This window comes from Salvia miltiorrhiza, chromosome 8, assembly GCF_028751815.1.
Source record: "Salvia miltiorrhiza cultivar Shanhuang (shh) chromosome 8, IMPLAD_Smil_shh, whole genome shotgun sequence".
In the NCBI taxonomy this organism is placed as follows: domain Eukaryota; kingdom Viridiplantae; phylum Streptophyta; class Magnoliopsida; order Lamiales; family Lamiaceae; genus Salvia; species Salvia miltiorrhiza.
The window spans coordinates 41,818,098-41,845,417 of record NC_080394.1 but is presented as its reverse complement, the minus strand read 5'-3'; the positions used below and the strand labels follow the sequence as shown (position 1 = coordinate 41,845,417).

Here is a 27,320-nt window from a genome sequence, read left to right as displayed (position 1 = left end):
ACGGCTGCTCCTAACAATCAGTCTGGTGTGGTGACTCATAAACAATGGCACATTGTGGAGCAGGGCAAGAAGGCGGTTGTCCCAATCGTGCAAACAACGGGGGAACAGCAGAACACTTCTAGTTTAGGCCATTTGGCGACGGGGGTGCAGCAGCATTATTTCCAGAATGAAGGCCATGAGATGGCTGGCAGTAACCCAGTTCTGGATTCCAAGAGGGTTGACGATCATGGCTCTGAGGAGAGAGCGTTATACGAGCCGGAGGTAGCGGTGTTGGTTTCGGTTGATCAGGAGCTTCATAAGACGACTGGTAGTGAGGACGAGGTGGACGAGAAAATTGAGATGGAGACGCCGGCTGGGGATCCGACTGAGATTGTTACGGCTGCTGCTGATTTGGATGAAGCTCGCAATTCTGAGCAAGCTGGAGAGTTGGTTGGTCACCAGTCTAAAAAACTGGATGGTGATTTGGGTGGGCAAAGCAAAGACTCGCACACTACTGCTCCAGAAGATATTGATAGTCGTATCAGTCGGTTAGAGGTGCAGGTTAGCCAAGGAATGCAAATGCTTGTTGAGCAAGCACCGCCTAAGCGACGGGGACGTCCTCCAAAAGGTATGGAACGTCCGCGCGTTCCACAGAATCAGGAAGATAGCATAAAAAGCCGCCTCAGAAATGCGGAGGAAATGGGTCAGAAGCCGAGGGACTTCCATTGATCATAGCGGAAGTGCTAGTTTGCGTGTTATGAATAATATCGCCACAGGCCGTTGGTCGGACGAAATGGAGGTGGACGATTTTTTGAATGGTTTTTAAATCGCTTATTGCTTTGTTTCCTGTTTGACGAGCTCCTTTCCGAGTCTCATGCCTCTAGTCTGCATTACTGTGCTTTCAAATGCTTTTTTCTTTTTCTTTTTATATAAAACCTCAATTTAATATAAAAAAATCTAACTAGGCAGAAACTAAATTGCATAATTTAAAGTGCATGATTTAAATTGCAGAATTTAAAGGAAACGCAGGTAAAAGCAAATAAATAAACTTGACTTAAAGAAATACCGTAAATCGTCTCGAGAAGTAATCTGTCACGTAATTACAACTCTAAACGGGAACTATTCTAAAACATGAATTAAAAGAACTATATTAAACTAACTAAGAACAGAAATCGAAACTAGAACTATGAAAGCAATAAAATTCCTAAGCTTTAGCTAACTTGGCGGAACTAAAGATTAGGGCAAGGATGATATGATTACAATGAAAAGTATGGCCCTATTTATAGACTTCAAATCCCTCTAGATCACCATGGAAGTTGCCATGCAAAGTAGAATTCTAAAGGCAATAGAATCGTGCAAGATAAGGCAACTCTCCAGCTGTAACGCGCGCTCTGAAAATAATCTCCACTCTTGCGGAAATCGCGGCTCTCGCCAGAGAAACGGCTTCCGCTCTAGCGCACTTGTCCGCTCTGACTCCCTGTCTCTGGCTTCTTGATTTCTCTGGCGCTTATGATTCCTCTGGCGCTTATGATTCCTCTGGCGCTTTCGATTCCTCTGGCGTTTTCGATTCCTCTGGCGTCTTGATTTCTCTGGCGCTTATGATTCCTCTGGCGCTTATGATTCCTCTGGCGCTTTCGATTCCTCTGGCATTTTCGATTCCTCTGGCGTCTTGATTTCTCTGGCGCTTATGATTCCTATGGCGCTTATGATTCCTCTGGCGCTTTCGATTCCTCTGGCGTTTTCGATTCCTCTGCTCTGACTTCGCTGCGATGACTTTTCTCCCATCTGACTTGTGATTTCGCTGCTCTGTCGAATGACTTCTCTGGATCTGGAGCGCTTCTCTGCTCTGGAGAGCTTGGTTTCGCTGCTCTAATATGTTGATTTCTCTGACGTGCCAGAATATGCACAAAAACACGATTCTTAGCCCAAACTCTCCCAAATTTGAACTCTTCATCTCGAAAACCTAAATCTCCTGCAAAGCATAAAATACACCATAAAACGCACCAATTTTCAGAAGATTATCTTAATATAAAGCTCATGCAAACCCCAAAATTTAGAACAATTAAGCATAAATCAAGCTTCACCCATGGAGACTCCGGAGGGAGCCAGCGCACCAGAGTGGATCGGAGAGTCTGCCTCACGGGAGGTGTTGTGTAATACCCCGTTTTCCTCGAGCTAAGTTTAGAATAATTTTTTAACTTAGAATTTAGATGATTCATGCCGGATTGAGAAAAAGAATTTATTTTAATTGCAACAAAAATGATTTACAAAAGCATTTGTAAATTTAGTTATTTAAATTTATATGCATTGCATATTTATTTAATTAAGCATTCAAGCATTTGTATGTGTTAAGATTTATTTTCTTTTTGGGCCTTATCTTGTAATTACCTTTGGTTGATAAATGAGAGCCCATTCATAATCTTGACAAAGCTCAACCCATCTTCCCCAAGATATTTTCTCCACAACCGCCTCACTATTTCTCTCTTTTCAAATACATCCCCTCCGCTGCACCACTATCATTCTCTCTCAATTCATCTCTCTTTCGTTTCCACCCGGACTGAGCATCAAACGCAGCAACCATAGCTCCATTCTCGATTCACACAGCAGCCAGCAAATTCAAGCCAAGGTTTCATCTATGAACTCCATCGCCCTTGTTCATGTTCATGTATCTTTGTGTGTTTATATGTTTTAGCATCATAACTATTAAAGGAAATGATAAATGGTAGAGTCTTGATTTATTTTGCTGAAAGTCGAGTCTTAAGCATGTTGTTTTGTGGAGTTGGCTGAATTGGAGATTGGGATGAGAGTCGAGAATAGATGAGAGTTGAGGGTGGCAGCCGTGGCTTGCTGCGGTTGCCGGAAACAGAGGGAGGTGACGGTGCTTCGCCGTTGCCAAAGAGGTGATCGGTGCGAACTATACTCGTGAGCTGAGAAAGAGAGTCGTGAGGTGTTCAGAGGTTGGGGCTGAATACCAGAGCTGAAGGCCAGAGCTGAAATGCCAGAGCTGAATGCTAGAGCTAAAATGCCAGAGCTGAAAGCCAGAGCTGAAGGCCAGAGCTTAAGGCCAGAGCTGAAGGCCAGAGTTGAAAGGCAGAGTTGAATACCAGAGCTGAAAAGCCAGAGCTGGGAGGCCAGAGCTGGAAGCTAGAGCTGAATGCCAGAGCTAAAATGCCAGAGCTGAAAGCCAGAGCTGAAGGCCAGAGCTGAAGGCCAGAGCTGAAAGGCAGAGCTGAATACCAGAGCTGAAAGCCAGAGCTGGGAAGCCAGAGCTGGGAGGCCAGAGCTGGAAGCCAGAGCTCGGAGGCCAGAGCTGGGAAGCCAGAGCTGGAAGGCCAGAGCTAGGAGCCAGAGTTGGGATAGCCAGAGCTGGTAGAGATCAGAGCTGGTTAACGTAACAGAGCAGAACGAACTAGAAACTTGTGCATTTTTAGTAAACACTTTTTAGGCTTAAGTATGAAATGAGTCATGCATTGCATCATGTTTTAATTGGTTTTATTTATAATTCCAATTACAAAATAAAGATGAGTAAGAATATTGTTGGTGTTCTTAACCCAAGAGAAATGTTTTCAATTATTTATTCTTTAAATTTTGAAAAGTCGGCTAAGTGAATCATAGAATGTTAAGCACTTTACCGTGACTTGATTTAAGAGACCTATTAAGAATAGATTTCTTGTAGGCTTTGAACGTCAGGAGGATTAGCACTGCTATTCCGATTCAGAGATAAGTTAAACGACAGGCTTCGCCTATTCAGGTGGGCTTATTTTACAAATGTATGATTGAGCTAATGAGCTTAAATGTTCGTGAAATATAAATTGTTTATCCAATAAAGTATTTTTGTGCACTCTACCATGTTTAAGGCTCGCCACAACGAATCAATTGATGTTCTCTTATAGCCTAACACGTTATTTGAGGATTGTGTACACCGTTAGCTGACTCGGTGGGTTGATCTCCATCGGGCACTAACCAGAGGCATTATAAGGGTGCTCGACGGGATGTATTCCGGAGCATAGAAATGATAGGCCTGTCTGGATTAATTTTCGAGGTTTATTTTACTTGGCTGGGTTACGCCCTCAGTTCAAGTCAGCGGGAGAAAGAGATCTGTCGGTGACTAAATGGTCCGGGATCACAGCAAGTAACAGAATGGAGTGTGCAAACGCGCGCAAAATAATTAAGTATTATATGAAATGTTTTAACATGCTTAGAAGTTATTTCACTTCAAAAACCTTCTAAGTCATGTCAGTATGATTGGATAAACTGTTCTTCAGATTGAAACGTTTCAAAAGTTGCAGCCCACTAAGTACATTAGTACTTAGCCCAAAAATCTTCAAATGTTTTTTAGGTTAAAGGCTGGTGCTGACGGGATGAGCTGAGGCTAGAGTTCAACTCATTTATGACTTCTGTTGTAGAACTAGCCAGTATATGTCTTTTGTTTTCCTTAACTTAAGACCTATTATGTAGTGACTCTAAACAATATCCTTTGTTGAGTCGAGACTATTATTTCGCAAGTATTTCATTCTATAAATGCTGGTTATCTGAAGCATGACACTAAACTTATGATCCTGAAGTTATTATGTTCGTTGATGGATTTGTGTCACTTGAATACTTGTCTTTCTTCATCCAAAGGGGCTAAGCCCGATTGTTATCCTTTTTATTTGGATTTTACAAGGGTTTTTTTTCCCTTGTTCATATTAAATGATGAGTCGTACCCCGGTTATAGTTATTGTTTCAAGAATTGGGGTGTGACATGTTGGAGGCATGAAGTCAACCGGGGGGGCACATCCTCGCCAGTGAGAAACGGTGAGTTTCCCCGTCGCAACAAGAAGCCAAAGCTGTCAAACAACCTACGAAATCACATGAGAAGTACGGAAAGAAGTAGCCTCGTGTTTACGACTATTCCTTTTCGTCCGGAGAAACCACATAACCAAACAGGGGACCAAAAAGGAAATATGTCTCTTGTCCTCCCTAGAGAAGGCACGCCGCCAGTGGCCTAGTCTACGTGCAATATCAGTGCTCGTGTGAGATGGTGTTGCACAGTAGAAAACCAAAAGTCAAAATGAGCACAGATAATCAAAGCAGCCTCACTCCACAGAAAAACATGCAAACAAGATTCGGACTGGGGGACGTACAAAAAAGACATATGGAGGCAAGAGAGATGCCTCACGACTGATACGAGAATCAATAGGAAGACGACCAAAAAACAAACGCCAAAGGAAAACAGAGATAGAAGGAGTAAGGCAGTCACTCCAGGTATCAGCAAAATAAAGTCTGTTTGGGCAGTCGTCTCCGGACAAGATCCCAAGTAGAGGAAGTAGAGAACTCACTGTAGCTGGTAAGATCCCAACGCATCACATCCTCTGTCCCCATCACAATCGGCGTCCGGCTCTGAGCAACAATCAAATGATCAGCAGGAATATCATGCGCAACACATAAATCATGCAAGCAAGTCTCATCCCAAGCAAAGTCATGCCAAAAATCACAAATACGAGGAAAGGTGTGACAATTTCTGAGATGACAGTATGAGCTCAAGGGCGATTCCCGAACCATATGTCATCCCAAAAACTAATCCTACCATTCCCAATGGACCATATAATGTGACAATGAGCAGACTTAGAAATGCGCATCATATGAAAGGTTCCTCCTTATATATATATTCCATTTCAATTGCACCAAAAAAAATTCAATGGGAAGTTATAAATCTTCTTGTATCAGTTAGTCAAGTCAATGGTATATAAAGGATATATATGGAATCTTTTACGACCATGAAAATCTAAATGATGCAAGCTTCTATAGTGAAACCTAATTAATAGCGATGCATCTAAAGTGAAACCTAATCTAGTGATTAAATATGAAATTATAGGAGTACAATTTAATTTTGTTGAGAATAAGACTATAATTTAATTGATAATTAAGATATTTTCTCTTTAGTTAATAAATTACACTACAAAAATTACAGGTATGATTGAATTTATAGTGCATATAAATTTATCATTATCTATTGTAAAATGTTATATATTAAATTAACTATTTCTTTCAACAGAAAGAGTTTGCTTGGTCGCCTGAGGACGAGCTATTGGTCAGGGCGATGTGGGAACAAAAAGCCAGCAAGAGGTACAGTGACATGATGAGTGACTACAAGAGGAAGCTCAGGGCTAGTACCGATGAAGGTCGGGAGATGGATAGACCCCTCTGGATGTCTGCCGAATTCTGGACAGGACTCCAGGCATACTGGAGTCAGGAGGCTGTTCAGGCCGTTTCCCAGCGAGCACGTGCGAACCGGATGTCTGAGCCCGATGGACCCGGTACAGGGATCAGCAGGCACGTGGGAGGGTCTCAGTCCACTCGTACCCTGCAGCAGAGTCTGGTTAGTAATTATCAAATAAATTCATAAGTAATATATATATATATATATATATATATGGGAGGGCTAGAATAAAAACACTCTTAAGTGTATAAAATATAAATGATTTTTAGCCCTTAAATCATCAAGATCTACGGTTGATTCGTAACCCTTTTGGATGAATTCGTGGTCCTGGGTTCGAATCTCAAAGGTAGCAAAAATTTATTTTTCACAATTCGTAACCATGTTGGATGAATTCGTAACCCTGTTGGATAAAATTCGTACATTAAAAAATGTTTATATTTATATATATATAGGGGGCCGCTCCAATGAGACCCCCTAATTTTAGTGAAATCTAGGGCACGATCTGGTGCGTTTATTTTATCAATCCTATGGCTGATATTGTATCTGGAGGATGATTTTTTTTCGCAGGGTTCGAATATATATATATATGGGTGTGCTCCAGTGAGACCCCCTATTTTTCGTGTAACATGAGTACAATGAATAAGTCATATAATACTAATGAACAAAACGCATATCTAATGAACAAGATGTATATACTGATGAAAAATAAAAATTAAAAAATTCATAATGAATAAGACATATATACTGATGAACAGGGCCGTATATACTGATGAACAATGCAGTATATACTGATGAATAACAAAATTTAAAATATTCTGCTCCCTCCAGGATTCGAACCCTGCGAAAAAAAATCACCCACCAGATACAATGTCAGCCATAGGATTAATAAAATAAACATACCAGATTGTGCCCTACATCTCACTAAAATTAGGGGGTCTCATTTGAGCGGCCCCCTATATATATATATATATATATATAGTATATATATATATATATAGTATATATATATATATAGTATATATATATATATAGGGGAGGGCTACAGTAAAAACACTTCTTAAAATATAAATATAAACGTTTTTTAATGTACGAATTTTATCCAACAGGGTTACGAATTCATCCAACATGGTTACGAATTGTGAAAAATAAATTTTTGCTACCTTTGGGATTCGAACCCAGGACCACGAATTCATCCAAAAGGGTTACGAATCAACCGTAGATCTTGATGATCTAAGGGCTGAAAATCATTTATATTTTATACACTTAAGAGTGTTTTTATTCTAGCCCTCCCCTATATATATATATATATATAGGGAGAGGTTCAAGAAAGAACCATAAATAAAAGAAGACCGGAGAACCATTTTCAGCCATTCGATCATCAAGATCTACGGTGGATGCATCATCTTGTTAGATGAATGCAGATCCTGGGTTCGAATCCTGAAGGGAGCATTTTTTTTTAATTTTTTTAGTGCATTAATTTTAACAGCGAATACATTAATTTTTACAGTGGATGCATTAGATTTGATGGTTCTCCCGTTCTCACAAATAATGTAGTTCTCTCTAGAACCACACCCTATATATATATATACACATATATATAATATCGCAAATAATAACTTATTTATCTTATATGCATGCATGGACAGAGCTTGGAGACTGGACTCCCCCCGGCTGCACAGAACTATAGCACCTTCCTCCGCCTCCACATGCGCGAGGATGGAACTTTTCTGTCACCGAGGGATGAGAGACTAGATGTAAGCGTTTAAGTTTAATCAAATATTAGTAATTCATAGTGAAATGTATTTATTTTAATACAATTTTCAATTGTTATGTCTGAATTAGGCGGAGATTCGTCGCATTGCTGTTGAGACTGGGCGAGAGGACCGGCTGCCTGAGATCTACTTGGAGGTCGTACGGCCCGACAGGTCCCGGCTCTACGGCACTGGAAGTGCCGGTAGGAGCCAGGTTAGTAGGGGGTCTTCTCAAAGCACAGTATAAGACACGAATCTCCACGCTGGAAGAGCGCCTTCAGGCCGAACAAGCAGCACGTGAGGCTCAATTCAAGCAGCGTATGGCTCAATTCGAGAAGTTCATGAGGCGGTCGGGTCAGCTACCTTGAGCAGCACTTCATGTTTTTGAACTATTAATTTCATGTTTTGGACTATTTAATTAATTCATGTTTTGGAACTATTTGTTTGAACTATGTTTAGGAACAAAATTACACTTGCACTTTCTTTTTACATTTATGTTATGTTGAGCAACTATTAATTTCATGTTTTCAAACAACATTACAATTACTTCGTAACAAAGTAATAAATTCAAAATAACGACGAATTATCTCCCTTGTTTTTTTATAAAAATAAGGACGTATGGAAATAAATTCAAAATACAATTATCATGATAAAATACTTATGGTGTATAAACTAGATTGATTAAAAAATAATAATAATAAATAAAATATAATAATAATAATAAATTAACAAATAAATACTTTTGCGACATAAAATTAAAGACAAAGACGAGTTCGATCCGTAATTAATAGCATCTCATCGATACCATCTCGATATATTATAAGGTTATGAATATATGATTTTGTATATTGAATTAGACTTTAAATGAATTAATAGGTACTATATATATATCAATAATACGAGTGTTCTGTACTGGTGACCATTCGAAAGGAACTTCAAAGTTAAGCGTGCTTGATTTAGAGCATAACTAAGATGGGTGACCGACTAGGAAGTTCGTCTAACTTATAAATAAATAAATAAAAATAATAAATACATAAATAAAAATAATTAATTCATTAATTAAATTACAAAAAAAAATTACCGGCGGCAATTTACCGCCGGTAATGAAATAATATCTAGCAGGAGTCACCGCTGCCGTCCGGTGAATATTACCGGCGGCAAAATCGCCATCGGTAATTACCGGCGGCATATTGCCGCCGGTAATGTGCCGGCAGTTTTCCGTCGTTCACCGAGGAAATATACCGGCGGTAACTACCGCCGTTAATTACCGGCGGCGTGTTTTGCCGCCGGTAATTGTGTTACCGATGAGAAAATTACCGGCGGCGTCTCGCCGCCGATAGTTCAATTTCCGGCGACCGCCTCGCCATTACCGACGGCAAACGCAGCCGGTAATCAACGGTTTTTTTGTAGTGTTAAGAGTTTGAAATATGACATACAAAAGTAAAGAATTATTATTGATCCTCATTCGATAGTATGAGCTACTTTCAAATCAATTACGTGGACCTCTAGTGTAATTTTTTAGACTATTAATTACTCCCTCCGCCCGCCAAAAGTGGGGCACAATTACTATATCGAGCGTCCGCAAAGAGTGTACCACTTTCCTTTTAAGGAAATGGTCCCACCATTCACTTTAACCTTTTAACCTTACAAACACTCTTTATTTACAAAAAAACTCACTCCAAATTCAATCTCAACCACATATCTCATAAAGTGGTGGGACCCTTTCTCCACTACATCAAAATTATCACCAATTTTATTAAATTTCGTGCCCACCTAAAGTGCCCCACTTTTGGCGGACGGAGGGAGTATAAAAGATTGATCCAGATTACTAAGAGACACTTATTAAATTAAATTTTATTAAAAAGAGAAAGTGAAAAAACGAATCAAGAACCCTTGAGTGCACAAACAACAGATTACTAAGAGACACTACGACAACATATATAAATAAGTTTAAATATATGATTTAACTCTATGGACCCTTCACAACTTATATGTTTTTCAATGGAATTCAACTAAAGGAATATATAATTAATGACAATGACTTCTATTCCAAACGGCAATGGGATTAAAGTCTCACCTAAATATGGATTGTAGACTTAGAGAGCATTTGATTTGGTGAATATGATACTCCCTCCGTCCCTCAAACATTTTCCTCTCTTTCTATTTTTGGTCGTTCTCAAAACATCTTCCTAATTAACTTACTTTTGGAATTAATTTCACTTACTATTACTCTTACAATCTTCACTTTTTGTGGGATCCATTCTCCACTCATCTAATACACAACTAACTGTTATTAAAATCCTTGCACCCTCCCTTAAAAAGATGTTTGAGGGACGGAGGGAATGGATAAGCTATAGTATGATTAGATTATTTAATTGTATGTTCAGATTATTTGATTATGTGGTGTATGATGAATTGAAGAGAGAGAGAGGATGATAATCATGCAAAATATACAAAAAAATTAGGGTTCTTTTTCATAATCATGCAAAAATACAAAAAAATTAAAACAAACAAAATAAATAATAATTTTAATGAAAATATTTTGGAATTTTGCAATGGAATAGAGGATGATTAAATATCGACTCAACTTTAGGGTGATATAGAATAATCATACAATTGAATTATCAGAATATGAATCGAGTTATCTAGTACAAACTGAATTGTATAATCCAAATATTTAATTAAGTTAGATTATTTTATTCATTATGTCTTATCACTCAAACCAATTTCGTCGTTATATAGTTCCATTTTATTTGCATTTTGGTAATATATGTAAGTTGTATCTAAAAGGAAGGAATATATAATTCTCAACTTTGTTCCTTTCACTCATGACTATATATATCTAAATCTACCCCGTAGTGAAAGAGATTAAAAGAAATAAAAAAAATCAAGGATGGTAGTGGATTTAGATAAAGAACAAATGACCTCGTAATCTCATACCAAAACATGAAGAATATATGTCGATAATAATCGAAATTAGAAGGCATAAGGAATCTAATTTTCCCTCAAAAGCAGGAAGGAAGATACTCTTCATGTATTTAAATTTAGTACAAGTGAAGATAGAAAAGTGGACAGCCCTTTTAACACAAAGTAGTTCTTTTCCCCCTCGTGGATTATGCTAAAAAGACTACTTTAATATTCCACGCTACTTTTTCCTAACTTTAAAAAATGGTGTAGCCTTTTTACATGCTTGATCTCACTCTCTGTTTATTTATTTAATTAATACCTAAGTAAAAGAGTGGGTTCTTGTAAGAATTTGTGTGGTCGAGAAATATGGTAATCATGCAATACATTTATCCATTGTTTTTATTTATTTATTTATGTAATTTATCAAAATAAAATAATTTAAAAATTTTTAAATACATTTTAGGGATTAATTTGTTTGCTTATTATATTTGAAAATAGTTTTCCAAATTATACGTTCACTTCTGAAATATTAGTTTACACCATCATGTCCACTAATGAGAAAATATTTCTATATATGTATATTTATATAAAATTAAAATTAACTAAATTATCATATATATATATATATATATATAAATAGAATAAAAAATTAATTTTAACTGAATATTAAAAAAATAAAAAATAAATAAAGAAGAATTCACAATAATAAAAATTGATATTATGAAAAGGCAAAGAACTAAGTTAAGAAAATGTAAATAAAATAAAAATAAAAAGAATTAAAAATAGATTTATACGAAAAAAGATGAGAGGAGAGAGATTTTGTTTTTAAATTTTAATTCTTTAAATAAATATAACTTTTACATTTTAAATCAAATATTTACTTAAAATATATCAAATTAAATCTCTTATCGTGAGCTTTAATTTGATATATATATATATATATATATATATAAAATATTTTATAATTTATAAAAAAATAAATAAAACAAAAAATAAGAAGATAAATACAAATAAAATAAAAAGAAAAATTAACTTTTAATTTCGTTATAACTACAAAATTGTCACACAGTTTTGAAATTGATTTCAAATTGAAAATTTATCTTTTTAATATAGTACTACCTCCATCCACGATATCGTTTTTACTTTGTCAATGGCACAAGTTCTAAGAAAGTGATGGATATTAGTTGATAGTAATAGGTATTGCTGTGAGTAGAGTTTGAGTCTCATTATTATAGTGAGTAAAGTTTGTGAACTCTATTGTTATAAATACAAGTGAAAATAATATTATGAACGGACCAAAATAATAAAAGTGAAAACGATATCATGGAAGGAGAGTATATAAATTATGCTTTTTTTCAAGTCTCGAAGTTTCAGAATCTACCTGCTTATGTTAGGGGGAAAAAAATTAAAATCTAAAAGAACGTAACGGCTTGAGTGATATTGAACTTTTAAGCATACTAGAACTTCCATTCGCACGACGAACATCAAAATTAAATGACATGTTTAAATAATAAAAAGATATTAAATAAAATTAAAATATAAATAAATGAAAAATATGTTTTAATAATAAAATAAAATAATCCACATCAATTACTCAATAAAATCTTGAATTTGAAATGTAAATTTTCAACTTTGTATTAAGTATAATGATAATTATAGTTATTAGATAAATTTAAATTATTTGATAATGAAAATTGACGTTACACATTATTATTTTTATAGAGTATTAAGCGTCATAATAAATAAATTAATATTTTCATACCCAAATATAAATAAAATATTTTAAAATGTGAAGGAAGAGTGAAAAAATAAAATATTTTTAATTTTAATTTTTTTTATAATTTTTCATTTTAAATTCATTTTTGATGACTTTTTATACCATATTAAAAATCTTCTCACGAACTTAAAATTAAGATGTAGTATATTAAGTATTTTTTCATGTACTAAATTTTATGATGTTTAGGAAAAAAAAATTAAAGAAAAAAATAGTGAAAAATTAGTGAAAGAAGAGAGAAAAATGAAGGAAAAAATTGAAGGGAAAAAACTCCTCTTTTATATATTATATAGATAGATTTTAAATATACCTTGATCTTCACAAAGGAACGTGATGGCTCAAATTGACATTTAACTTTATATGTGAATTGTATGAATGATCTTTTTATTTTTTGTCTTCAAATATTTTCTATTTGTTAGATATTCGGCGGAAACATGGTAAGCCCAAAAAAAGATATTATTATTTTTAGATATTCGGCGCAAGCATGATAGGCCCAAAAAAAGAAATTATTGCATTTAAGAAGAATTTATGTTGTGTATAACAACGAACAGACTGGTCTGGTATCTAATAGGGCCTAAAAAAGAAGGTTTAGGCCCATACTTAAATTTGTCCCTCAACAGGCCCAGATACAAGAACCTAAATGAAAATTGCGATATATTATTTAGAATTAGGTTAGAGTGAGAATGTTATTTTTTTATCAGAAATTAGAATACTGCATAAGTTAGTATATAGTATTGTATAAACTGTTTATAATGATTGAATAATTGTATTCAATTAATTGATAAAATTTCCGCTCACTCAAAAATTCGAGCCAATGTAAATTTTCGTCCCTTTTAAGTAAATATCAGCTATAAAACTTAAAAATCTAACATTACAAATTGATTCTAATTTCTAACTATATTTTTCCATTCTTATTTGATCCTCTACCTATTTTTCCATTCTTATCTGGTAGCTAATAGAGAAAATTATATTTTCGAGATAATGGAGAATAACGAACAAATCAAAAAATTCTACGAACAAACCAACATAACTCATACCTTCCAGGATTCGAACCTAGACCAAAATGCTTGTTCATATTGTACATTGATTTGTTTATATATATATATATATATATATATATATATATATAGGGGAGAGCTATAATAAAAACACTTTTAAGTGTATAAAATATGGATGAATCTTGACCTTTAAATCTTCAATGATCTTGTGGCTTGAAATTAGCCTAATCATATGTTTCATAACACACGCATGATCAAGTTGAGGATAACATAGTAATTTATGCAATATTATTTCGGTTTAGAAGATTTGTCTAAGATATCAAATCTTTATTACCATATATTCTTTAATTATTAAACACACGTCTGCCATCTCTTAAATACATTATAAACTAAAGCTTAAGCTTTTCTTAAACATTAAAATCAGTTTCTGTCGGCTCCAAAAAAAAAAAACTTAGTTTCTTTTTTCTGCAAAGCTATTTGAATTCATTATTATTTTTCTGCAAATTAACGCATGGATCATCCAGCCACTTGTTTTCTTAATTCTAATATATAGTAATCAACATTTTGTAGGAAACTACACATTCAAACTCCAAATATTGTATAATATATACAAATCTTTATTATTCAATCTACATATTAACCTTTTCTTCTTTTGTTAGTTATTATGCAATTTTATTCTGATGAATCGTGAATTATTAACACAAGTCTGTTTGATTATCTGGGAAGTTGGGGATGGTTGCACGAATTTCATTAATCATGTTACGAATTATATTGTGGGGAATTTACACAAATTTTATTAATTATGTTATGCATTCATATATGAGGAAGTTTGCACGCGTTTTAGTAGTTTTGCACGAATTTTATTAATAATGTTACGCGTTTGTAATATTGTATTTCTTAATTCTAATATATAGTAATCAACGTTTTGTAGGAAACTACACATTCAAACTCCAAATATTGTATAATACAAATCTTTATTATTCAATCTACATATTAACCTTTTCTTCTTTTGTTAGTTATTATGCAATTTTATTATGATGAATCGTGAATTATTAACACAAGTCTGTTTGATTGTCTGGGAAGTTGGGGATGGTTGCACGAATTTTATTAATCATGTTACGAATTATATTGTGGGGAATTTACACAAATTTTATTAATTATGTTATGCATTCATATATGAGGAAGTTTGCACGCATTTTAGTAGTTTTGCACGAATTTTATTAATAATGTTAAGCGTTTGTATATTAGGAATTTTTCACAAATGATTCGCGCAATTGTAGCAATGTTGTTGAAGAAGATAGTGAAGAGGAGTGATTGGACAACGAGAAACAAAATCTTGTCAATTTGATTTTTCGAATTTTTTAGTTTTTCATGTGTTTGAATTTTATTTGAAGTTCTTTTAGCATTTTCAAGTCATGGAATTTGAATAAGCCATGGTGTTCTTTTGGCGTTTTTATGTCATGGAATTATATACTCATTTCTTTAAGGTCTATAAATTCTATAGTTGTTTATTGATTATTATGAATCTCGATTTTCAGTAGTTATAATCTTTAGATTTATATTTCTATAGGTATGAAGTTCTTTTGACAAGGTATAATGATAATTTTAATTCTAAAAATTTATTCTACCAATTCATACAAAAATAATATAAAATTCGTAACACTTGTAAAATTATTTATTACATATTAATTGGTTGTTGACATGAGCCACAAGTAACAAATAATATATTCTCGCAAACCATTCATATAATTCATTACATAATAAAGCGTAATTCTGGAATAATTTTCATTTAATAAAATAACCTTCATTTATTCCGTACGAAAATAATACAAACATCTGGATGCATCCTCAAAACAAATATTGACAATTTAATTTTTTAATTTTTTCGTTTTTCATGTGTTTGAATTTTATTTTGAGTTATTTTGGCATTTCAAGTAATGGAATTTGACTAAGCCATGGTGTTTTTTTTTTGACAAGATACAATGATGATTTTAATTCTGTAAATTTATACTACCCATTCATACAAAAATAATATAAAATTCGTAACACTTTTTTAATTCCACAAGCCATTCGTATAATTCATTACATAATAAAGTGTAATTCGTAACATAACAGATGTATGCAAAACTTCCAACAAATATCCGAAAAGCAAAACTAATGAAATGATCCAAAGATTATCCAACTTTAAACAAAAAAATAACCAAAGTTTCAGTCTGCAAGTAAATATGCGTCATTGAGTTCATCCTCCTAGCAAAGTAGCATCAATATCTACAGCGGGGTTATTGAAGAACTCGTCGTAGTACGCATTAGCTCCCACTGCAACCGCATCTCTGGCGATATTTTTTTTCCACCCAAGAGGCATTGCACAATACCTCACATGTAAAAATTCGTAATAAATACAACAAACTTCGTAATACAACTAGGGAACATAACAAATAAAAACCTAGTTCACTCAATAAAGAAAAAAAAAATAGAAAAAAATAACAAATAAAATAAAAAAGACAATATAGTTTACGAATCGTAATAACTACACCAAAATTCGTAACACAACTAGGGTACACACCAATTAAGTATTATACCTTCAGTTGCTTGGCAGCTATGATCCTCATGTTCCAACAATTAAGAGTGAAAGAAAGATTGCAGATAGGTTCCACTGTAAAAAAAGAAACCCACTGTAATGAACCTCGAGATCCACACTTCGTCTTCGCCATTTCGTCTCTCCAAAACCCATGCACATAAACCCACATTCGCACCCAAAAAAAAAAAAATCGATTACTGGATTCAATCGGAAACTAAATCATAATTCGTAAGAGAATATAATACAATTTTTAATGCAAATGCAATTCATATGAAATGGTAATATCATCACCATAATACATACATCACATATACTTCATATCAACTAAATCCTAATTCGTAAGAGAATGTCATATAATTTTTAACCATATAGAATTCATACCAACTGAACCATAATTCTTAAGCATATAGAATTCATACCAACGGAACCATAATTCTTAAGAGAATGTCATTTAATTCTCAAAGAATATATAATTCATAACAACTGATCATAATTCTTAAGAGAATGTAATTTAATTCTCAAAGAATAAATAATTCATAACAACTAAACCATGATTCGTAAGAGAATGTCATATAATTTTTAAAGCCTATATAATTCATAACAAATGACAAACAGACCCCACATTCGTTTAAAAACACAAGGGGACAATTATAAAACACAAATCTTTCAAAAAAACAACACAAGCATGAATCTTTGAATCAAGTTCCAAAACCTCAAAAAAATTGACATATTCCTCACTGTAAATTTAATTTTTTAAAGAAACAAAAAAAAAATAATAAGATGAAACATAGCCTACAATCGAACTCAAAGTTCACAAACCTTGCGTCGCCGTCGACGAAATCGGATCCTCAAATCGAATCCTAGTTGTGCCGCCGTCTGTGAGTGCAAAAGATGGAAGAGTGTTTTCTATGAATTGGATTAGGTAGGTTATAATTAAAGAGAGAGAGTGATATCCAAAAAGATCAGCATCAAATACTTCAAAATTCATTCAATATTATATATATATATATATATATATATATTTAATCTTCTACAAAAAGAAAAAATTATCGGTTCAATGGAGGCATTGTTGGGTGGCATTTGATTTGTAATTCAATTTATATCCCACCCTCAAGAATCACCGCGGAAATCATTTGCCACATGGAAAAAAAATTCTTCCATATCCCACTGCGCTAAAATCGGAATAGAGAGAGATATACGAAAAGTCAACACCACTTGTTATGACATTTTTGACCTTTACACAATCTCAGTTACGAACTATACATTAAAATCGAAAGAACCATCAAAATGATTAAATTAAAATCTGATCCGTTAATATTTTAGAGATGGACGGTTGGATCTTGTCCATATTTTATACACTTAGGAGTGTTTTCATTGTAGCCTCACCCTATATATATATATATATATATATATATATATATATATAGAAGGGTTCAATAGAGAAGTACAAGTATTTAGAGAAGAGAGAAGTGATCTGGAGCATTGATTCCTTTAAATCTAATGGCCGAATTTCAATCAGCATTTTCCCTTAATTATTTTCGAAAAGGTCATTATAGTAATTGCATTTCATAACTAACCGTGTATTAAGATACGTAATCTTTCATTATCTTCTTTTTTTTTGGTAAGATTTGATTATACCATATCTATTCAGTAAAATTCCTCTTGCTGTGAAATTCTTCCTACCGTAAAACTCAATATCAAAATTCAGTATCAATCTCAGAAGCTTCGTCTCGGAGAGTTAAAAAAAAACGACGTGTGTTCTTCAGAAAATTGAAGTCGGCTTCCATGGATGATACAGGTAATTTTTTTTCTTTTCATTGTAGTTTTACACGGTGATTCCAAACAAGTATATATTTGTTGTTTTTTTCGAACTCGTGCATTATATGTTCATAATGATTCAGTGACATCTTTTTGTTAATGATTTGTATTTCAATTATCCATCTACACCAGTTTCTTGTATACTGTTATGCGTACTGTTCTGTTCGATTTTTAATAGTTTCTGTTCGTTTATACAACTGAACAGTTCATTTGTGTAATGTGTTCTGCGCTGTCATTTTCCCACATTTTTTGTTCTTTGTAACTACTACAGTTTATTTATTTAATGAGCATTAACGATCAATTCATGTTCTAAAATTGTCTCTATTGTATTTTTTGTTTTCAAGTATATCCGGCGTATGAAGAAGATGAAACAGTTGAACTTACAATCCCTGAATGCGAGTCTAAGAGCAAACCGTTTGTGGGGCAGATTTTTCCTAATTTGGATGTAGGATGTGAGTTTTACGACGATTATGCAGAGTTATGCGGTTTTACATCCAGAAAAAGCACAAGCACAAAGGATGATGATGGTACAATTATTTTATACTATGTGTTATGCAATAGAGAAGGTATTCCTCCTAAGCCCGACGAGTCATTGATGCCCAAAAGTAAACGCTCAACCAAGAAGCGTAAGAGAACGTCATGCAAGGTTAATTGCAGGGCTCGGATTATTTTTCAAATTTCAGATTTTGGTATGTATAAGGTGCGCACGTTCATTGAGGGTCATAATCACGCCATGGTTCCTACTGTATCTAGACACCTTATGCCCGTGAACAGGAACGTTACCCCCGTCCATGAGATGTGGATTACGTCCGCGATTAAAGCAAACATTGGGCCTATTAGATCTTTCCGTATGTACAGAGAGATTATGGGCGAATATGAGGATATTGGTTGCGTCAGTAATGATTTCAAGAATTTTGTACGTGATCTTAATGTTTACGCACTTGATTCAGATGCTCACATGATTTTGCAAACATTCATGAATAAAAAAGAGTTAGGCAATGGCTTCCAATATTTCTATGATGTAGACGATGAGAACAGGCTGCGTCGGTTGATTTGGACCGACGAAGTATCTGTTAAGAACTACAAATTATTTGGTGAAGCTGTGTCCTTCGACGCAACATACAATACCAACAGGTATTTTTAATTTTTCTATGTTCTGTGTAATTTTTTTTTTGTTTCTTTATGTGTTCAAATTATTTATTAAAATTGTTCTTATTTTGTTTTGTGTTCAAACGTTTTTACACGACTGTTCGATAGTAATTGGTAACTGTTCAAGTAGGTTAGAAAGGCAGTTTTATTCTTTTTATATTGTTGTAGTATGAACATTTATTTTTTTCCGTTTTGATGTCATAGTATTAAAGATTCGTTTTTTGCCTTGACAGGTATAAAATGATCTTCACACCGTTCACGGGTAGGGATAACCATGGCAAGTGTTTGTCTTTTGGGGCAGCCATCATATCTCGAGAAGATGTTGATTCGTATTCTTGGGTTTTGGAAAAGTTTGTTGAATGCGTGGGAAATGCCCCACCACTATTAATAACTGATCAAGATCCAGGGTTGAAAAAGGCTGTTGCGGCAGTTTGGCCTCAAACACGTCACAGATATTGCATGTGGCATATTACAATGAAGGTTGCTGAGAAGATGCCGCAAAGATTGAGGGATAGCACTGAGTTCAAAACCAACTTTGGGAATTTTGTTTGGTCTGAATTTGATGAGCCTGCTGTTTTTGAAGAGAATTGGAAAAATCTTATGGATGAGTACGACTTGTCAGATAATAGATGGTTTTCTGATATGTTCGATGATCGTTCACACTGGATCCCTGCATACTTTAGAGATGTCAGTATGAGTGGATTATTCAGAACTACATCGTTGTCAGAGAGCGAGAATAGCTACTTCAAACGGTTTGTCCATAAGAATGCAAATCTTATGTTGTTTTATATGCAATATTGCAGTGCATTGGAGGCTCAACGACATAATTATCATAAGACTACCTTTGCTGACGAGACCGGAGTTCTACCCATGAAGACGAGACTTAAAATAGAGAAGCATGCTGCAACCATATACACCAACAACATATTCAAGGAGGTACAAGAAGAGATAGTTGCTTCGCAAACCTATTGCAATATGTATAAGATGGAGGAGCAAGTTGATGAGAGCATATATACTGTGCATGACAATATTGATGGGAAATTCGTGGTGCGACATAGACTGTCGGACGCTTATACATATTGCAGCTGCAATCTGTTCGTCAGGAAAGGTATTCTGTGCAAACACATTTTTCTTGCATTTCGCACATTGCAAGTTGAAAGAATTCCTGATAAATACATATCAGTTCGCTGGAGTAAATTTAGTAGATTGTCGGCCATGGTTCCTGGCTTTGACCTCGGCAGTGCACCAAGCCAAAATTCTGTTATTGGTAACAATAAGTTTTTCAACGTTGTTGGCAATTGTATTGTGTATGTTGGTGACAATCAAGTGCTACGTGAAGAACTGCTTGCTGCGCTGATTGAAGTTGAAAAAAGATTTGCGAAAGAGGGCAGTACAGAGTCTAAGCTAGAAGCTAAGCATAGGGTTTTCAAGGATTTTTATGGTACTGCAGCACCGGAAGTACCATCTGTGTTACCTCCTCTCATATCCAAAACGAAAGGCAGTGGCGCAGGTGGAAGAAGAAAATCTGACCAAGAGAAGGCCATGGCTCTTGCTAAGAAGCCATTGCGTAATTGCAAGAAATGCAATACGATGGGGCATCATGATTCGAGGAATTGCCCAACAAATAAGCTTTCTCATTAATCTTGTTGAGCATTTTTTTTTTACTGTGAACCTTTGTGTATTTGATTTTCAATAACGATGCTAGACTTTTTAAGTTGATATCATTTTGTTGACTTTTTTTTTATTCATTATGTGTATAGTTTATCTAGTGATTTTGTTCAATTCTATTTGTTGACTGCCCTACAAAGCATTATTAAGTTGAATATTTTTTTTATTGTGAACCTTTATGTATTTGAAAAGTAGTAACGACAGTGGATTTTTATAGTTGATATCATTTTGTTGACTTTTTTATTTTCACTATGTCATGAAATTCACATATGGAAAAATTGTATCTATTTTTTGGCGAAATATTTTGTATGTTCATCTTTTGATCTTATATGTTCAAATTTTAACGCATCCTGTTCATTGTCATAATATGACATTCACGTATGGAAAAGTATTAACTTTAAATTCCGATTTTATATTATGTTGGACCTGAATTTTAGATATTACACTTTAAATAGTATTTTAAATACAGTTAAATGGCCCAACTAAATAAAACACACTTACAAAAATTCCATAGATTAATCAAAACAATTTAAATTAATAGGTCCAAAACAATTTAAATCAAGATAATTCAACTTAAATCAATAATATCTCAAAACAATCTAAATCCATAATATCTCTAAAAAACGATCAAGTCACTTGGAAGTGTTAAGTTAAATAAGTTCACAATTCAAGGGAATTTAAATTTATTTAGAAATCAATCTAACTCAACCCACCAAGACTGAATCTATGTTAACCGATGGATCACTGCAAATCTTACGATATTCAATTGCAGCATTGTCCTCAATCTCTTTCTTCACTTCGTTCCTAGCGCATGATATTATGGACGAGCAATACCTCACCCGCATTCGAGAGATTTGTCGTGTACTTATGTTGGACATGTCACACTTCCAATTTGACGAACTATCTCCCATGAATGTCTCCAAGTGGCGCATAAGATAAATAGCTGTGTCCAATGTATTTCTCTTGTCCGCCCACTTCAGTTTGACAATTTGCATTTTGGAATTCGACACCGATTTTGACTTCATGGTCTCTTCTTTGTAGTTGAGATAATACGCCAATAGTGTACGCTGCAATTTATTAAAAAATTGGATAATTTCAGACATAGAGAAGGCTTCAACAGAGAAGCTAAATATTGTGGAAAATAGAGAAGTCATAAAATAAAAACGAACAGATCTATAATTTTAATGAACAGATAGTAGTTCTAAATACTTACAACTTTGGTGCAAAGGCTGTCATACTTCCTGAAATCATGATCACCTAATATGTCTATGAGACTGTCCAGCACAAAGATTCGTTCCCTTTTTAAATCCACGCACAATGCAAAGTACCGTTCTTGTTCATATACGGGGAAGAAAAACTGTCCAATAACAAATATATTACAAATAATATTTACATTATTTAGAAAAGTACTGTTCCTGTTCAATTAAAAAGTAGTTGCGTACCATATCAATGTTCTCAATTGGATTTTTTCCAAACTCCGTCAACTCCACATATAACTCCATCACGAATTTAGCTCTTTGTGATTCAAGACTTAAATTTTCTGGAGCTATACTGTCAAGCTAAAAATAATAATAAAATATAAATTAGAGTTTATTTTTATTGAATATGAACATAAATAACTTACATATAGGCTGGCCGTAGAAAAAAATCGGAGGGGTGAACTATTTGAACGATACTGCTCTTTCCAGTTCAGAACTAGCGTCCATGCATCTATAAGAGAAATGTTCACCACATTGCCTCTTCTCATTGATAACATCTCGAAACGCCTTACTTGTATATCCATGAATTCGAATAAAATTTCCTTGCTACACATAATATAAACAAATTAATATAAACAAATATCATAGCAATGTTTTTAAAGTATAAAATTTATCAAAATAATGACTTACTTCTCCCCACTTTCCAAGTACATGGCATAAAATCCCACTTCCTTCTCATTTTTTTTCAACGGTTTTGAAGTGCTTATATCACGTTGAAAATAGGGTGAGCGGAATTTTAAAGTATGCAAGAACATGCTCTGCTTGGGTGCTTTAGTCTCACGTCTTTCTGGACTAATAATCTTCAAAAAAAAATGATTGAATACGACAATGTATTTATAATAATATATTAATTCATATATATAGAACATCAAACACTACCAAAATAAGTTATAAGCCATCAATATAAACAATTCAAAAGGACACATACGTTTGTGTCAATGGCCTGTAATGCTAACCGATCCACCACATCTATTGTTTTGGAGTTCTCGTCAACCTGCTAAAATTATTTAATTAACATACAACCATATCGAATTATTTTTTTGCTTTCTTCACAGGGTATGCCACCTTTACCCCTGTCTTTGTTGTGGTAGGACGAAGCAGATGCTTTCCGGCATCACCCACCAAGTTTCCCTTAACCTGTCAAGTTTCAAAACACATTTGTTTAACACGTATAAGAACATAACTCAAAATAAAACGAACAGACATATTACTCAAACGAACAGTGTTATCGGATTACCCTGTTAGAAAGTCTGACCTCCTTCCGAGCACCGACAACGTCACTAACATTGTCGCCTTGAACCTTTTCACTTCCAGATGCAGCATCAGTCATAATCTGAACAAATAAACTAGTAAAATACCTCATACTTTAATGAATTATAGATTTAGGGTTAGTAATCAAATACCTCATCCATGGTTGAACTTTGAACCATTTTCTCCTTACTAATGGCGTGCTGGACAACGACGGCGTGCTGGACGTTTGCTAATTCCTTTGATGCAGCTATGCCTTCAACTTTTTCACCAGCTATGCCTTCACCGTTTTCAGGAACTAGTCCATCGTTAAGCCCATCCTTTGTCAAAGTTAAGAACTACAAAATGAACATATCAGTTAAATATATTCGAATATAACTCAAAATAAAACGAACAGACATATTACTCAAACGAACAGTGTTTCTCGGATTACCCTGTTAGAACGTCTTACTGTCTTCCGAGCAACGACAACGTCACTAACATTGTCGCCTTGAACCTTTTCACTTCCAGTTGCAGCATCAGTCATAACCTGAATAAATAACATAGTAAAATACCTCATACTTTAATGAATTATAGATTTAGGGTTAGTAATCAAATACCTCATCCATGGTTGAACTTTGAACCATTTTCTCCTTACTAACGGCGTGCTGGACACCGACGGCGTGTTGGACGTTTGCTAATTCCTTTGATGCAGCTATGCCTTCAACGTTTTCACCAGTTATGCCTTCACCGTTTTCAGGAACTGGTCCATCGTTAACCCCATCCTTTGTGAAAGTTAAGAACAACAAAATGAACATATCAGTTAAATACACTCGAATATAATTAGAGTCATGACATAGGTAGCTACTATTTAACCTTATTCTGAATCTCAGTGTATGTCTCCATTGTATTTCCTCCTTCATTTTGTTCCAAGACCTGCTATTAAAAAATATATATAATAAATAAAGATAGATTATGATAATTCACTATATTATATGCAAAATATAATGGATGGTTTGTTTAAAACGTACATCCCCAGTCATGTCATCTTGGCCTCCACCGTTCTGTCCATGGTTTTCAGTCACGCTTCCATGTATAACCCCAGCCTTTGCCAAATATTTTACAAATTTGAAATCAATAAACGACCAGATACACACACATAATCAAACTGAAGTTAACTATATAGTGTTCTAAATATTACGGTTTTGAACAGAACAATTTTATAAACGAACAGAATTATGAAATAAAAGAATATCTACTTTCTCACTTACACATATAACATATTTTAGAAAATTTAAATACTTAGCAAAGAGCACTTACATTGGTCTCAAGGTTTTGGTCGACTTCATCAACGTTTAGTGAGAAACTCGGGATATCAACATCCACATGCCTTGTTTTCTCAAGCGCAGCGTCAGATGAAGCTGCATCAACTGCAGCGTGAACTTCGTCCATATACCAATATGGGTCAGTTTCAGGTTCCAGTCCCTCAGGCAACTTAGAAGGCAACTTCCCATCGACATCAATCTTTACTCCTATAATTTTTGAAGCTGCTACCAAGCTATCCTTGAAGTACTTTGACTCCTTCTCCTCAGCTGAAACTTTATGAACCATCTCACGTGCTTTACGGATCATCTGACCAATTACTATCGCGTCCTTCATCAATTGTCTGGCCACGGGACCCCTATATTCACCATGTGCATCTTCAAATGGTTCTTCTTCTTTGTATTCATCTGGCAGTTCTATTGGTGGTGCAACAGAACCACCTCCAAAGAAATCATCGTCGAGCTCTTTTTCCTGACGTTTTTTCAAAGTTTTTCCATCCCAGTTCACGAAAATAGGGAAACTTCTAGGCACAGTTTCCCTACCGATCCGAACCCTATCCACGTAGAAAAGCTGTGACGAAAATGGAACAAGTCAATTAAAAGAATATATATCATAAGTTATTTTTAATGAATTGAATACTTACAACTAAGAACAATGTCGGCCCACCAAATACTTTTGTCTTGTCCGCCATCCATGATCTCTTGTGATCTATCAAACAACGCAATAGATACTCTCCCCAATTCCATGACTTGACTTCATTGATGTTCGCCAGAGCTGTAAATACGTACGGGTGTACTGTCCCATTAGTACAACTCTCCATCAACGAGAAACACAAAGCGATGACGAAATGACGCTTAAACCATGTCCCGCCATCTGCACAGTCAATCATATGACGTAACACTGCCTTTATTTTGATTTTATCTCTTTTCACAACACCGAAGAATGACATCCACTCTATAAAGAGCTCATTTACTGCCGTGCGCTCAAATTCCTTAATGATCTTTTTTCCCTTGGGAAATCCGTACACCCTGTAGACATCATCTTCCTCAATTTGAACCTTGGTCAAATTGTCAATCTCAAGTGTGCAATTCCTATTGTTGAATCTGTCCAGCACCCAATATGCCATTTTGGATGGCACCCTATTCACATTAAACCCCAATATCTGTCCGAAACCAATATCCCGGACGGCAGCCTTCTGTGCATCGTTCAATTCAGCCAATTTTTTGAAGAAGGCTCTAGTTGTGGTACGAGTCTTCAGCTGCGGGTGGTCTGCTTTCTCCTTCGGCTGAACACCATTCTTGCTCTGCAGAACGCGTCTTCTACATTTGACATTCTTTGGATTTGCAAAAACCTTTTTTTTGCCCCTCTTTCTCTTTGGTTCATTTGACATGGACTGATCTGTAAACATAATGAACAAACTAATTAGTTTAAAGAACACAACAACAAATATTAAATGAAAATTTATTTGTAATAAGTGTGAATAGAATTCGAACAGGATTCATAAATCAAATGAACAGATACATAAACTAAAAATAACTAATTAGTAAGAAGTAAAGCCACCATTATAAATTTATAACTCCCTTTCGAACATGCATCAAAACTGATTTGAACAGATAAATAAACTAAAAAAGAACTAACTTGTACCAAACCAAAAGTCATTTGATCAGATAAATAAACTAAAAAGAACTAACTTTAAAAACTAAAAACTCATTGCAACAACTACCATTACAAATAAACTACATTTCAATGTACACATAAACTACAAAGAAAAACAAGATTTGATCACATAAAACTCATTTGAACAGCTAAATAAACTAAAAAAAACTAACAGGTAAACAGTAAAAACTCATTTCAATCTACACATAAACTACAAAACTCATTTGAACATGCATCAAAACTCATTTGAACAGCTACATAAACTAAAAAGAACAAACAGGTAAACAGTAAAAACTCATTTCAATGTACACATAAACTACAAAGAAAAACAAGATTTGGAACATAATATATTATATACCTTCCACATTTTTCAATCCCGATGATTTTCCGATTTTTTTCTTCTTTGATGCACGAGTAGATGACGATCCTTCACCTATACATTATATTGTATTGATTAAATAAAAAATATTAACACTAAATGTATCACATAAAACAAAGAGAAAGAACAGAATATGAGCATACCTTTCTTCCTTTTCTTGCCTGTTTGAGCCTTTATACCATCTGTACAAAGGAAATATAATCCATTATACAATTGACAATTAGCAACAATATAAATAAAACTATATTTGAAACCTAATCCATACCATCTAAAGCCTTTTCTTTGCCTTTTGCCGAACCCATACAGAATACCTACAGAGTTAAATCATAAGTGAGAAATAAAGTAAAGACAAGAAGACGACAACCGTACGCACTAATCTGACAATTAAACCAAAGTAAAATGAGCAAACAATTCTGAAAATTATGGGGGGGGACTGACTCATCCAAAAACACCGCTAACGGATGGACTCGAATTTATACGAGGTCGTCCTAGGGTGGTAAGGTGACTCAAGTCGTCTCACAAGGAAGACTTAGCAGGGCTCTAATCGTATTGCTCACAAGAACCTTAAAAGAAATCTAAACACTCTAATCGGGTAATTGGGTCTGACACTTTCTCTCCGATTAACTAATGCGTAATTAAAATAAAGCATATA

At 34.4% G+C, this 27,320-nt stretch overlaps 2 protein-coding genes and 1 long non-coding RNA gene across 3 annotated transcripts; 1 reads left to right on the top strand and 2 right to left on the bottom strand.

Annotated features, from left to right (window-relative positions):
* Positions 1-15,640: 15,640 nt before the first annotated feature.
* LOC130997096 (uncharacterized) lies at positions 15,641-17,346 on the bottom strand. Its single transcript, XR_009092958.1, has 2 exons — positions 16,191-17,346; positions 15,641-15,983 (listed from the first exon to the last, which is right to left on the bottom strand). It is a non-coding gene; the product is annotated as an uncharacterized LOC130997096 (long non-coding RNA).
* Positions 17,347-17,974: 628 nt separating this feature from the next.
* LOC130998489 (protein FAR1-RELATED SEQUENCE 5-like) lies at positions 17,975-20,797 on the top strand. Its single transcript, XM_057923907.1, has 5 exons — positions 17,975-17,987; positions 18,352-18,534; positions 18,691-19,141; positions 19,390-19,908; positions 19,960-20,797. Exons 1-5 carry the CDS (start codon positions 17,975-17,977, stop codon positions 20,795-20,797), a joined length of 2,004 nt encoding a protein of 667 aa, XP_057779890.1.
* Positions 20,798-21,528: 731 nt separating this feature from the next.
* Positions 21,529-27,035, bottom strand: LOC130998488 (uncharacterized). Its single transcript, XM_057923906.1, has 18 exons — positions 26,934-27,035; positions 26,812-26,850; positions 26,648-26,722; positions 25,277-26,031; positions 24,631-25,203; positions 24,342-24,416; positions 24,187-24,246; positions 23,931-24,095; positions 23,765-23,860; positions 23,487-23,669; positions 23,321-23,416; positions 23,155-23,220; positions 23,012-23,077; positions 22,714-22,883; positions 22,449-22,629; positions 22,267-22,383; positions 22,038-22,181; positions 21,529-21,891 (listed from the first exon to the last, which is right to left on the bottom strand). The coding sequence occupies exons 1-18, from the start codon at positions 26,968-26,970 to the stop codon at positions 21,529-21,531; spliced, it is 3,261 nt and encodes a 1,086-aa protein (XP_057779889.1). The 5' UTR covers positions 26,971-27,035.
* Between the last annotated feature and the right edge of the window lie 285 nt (positions 27,036-27,320).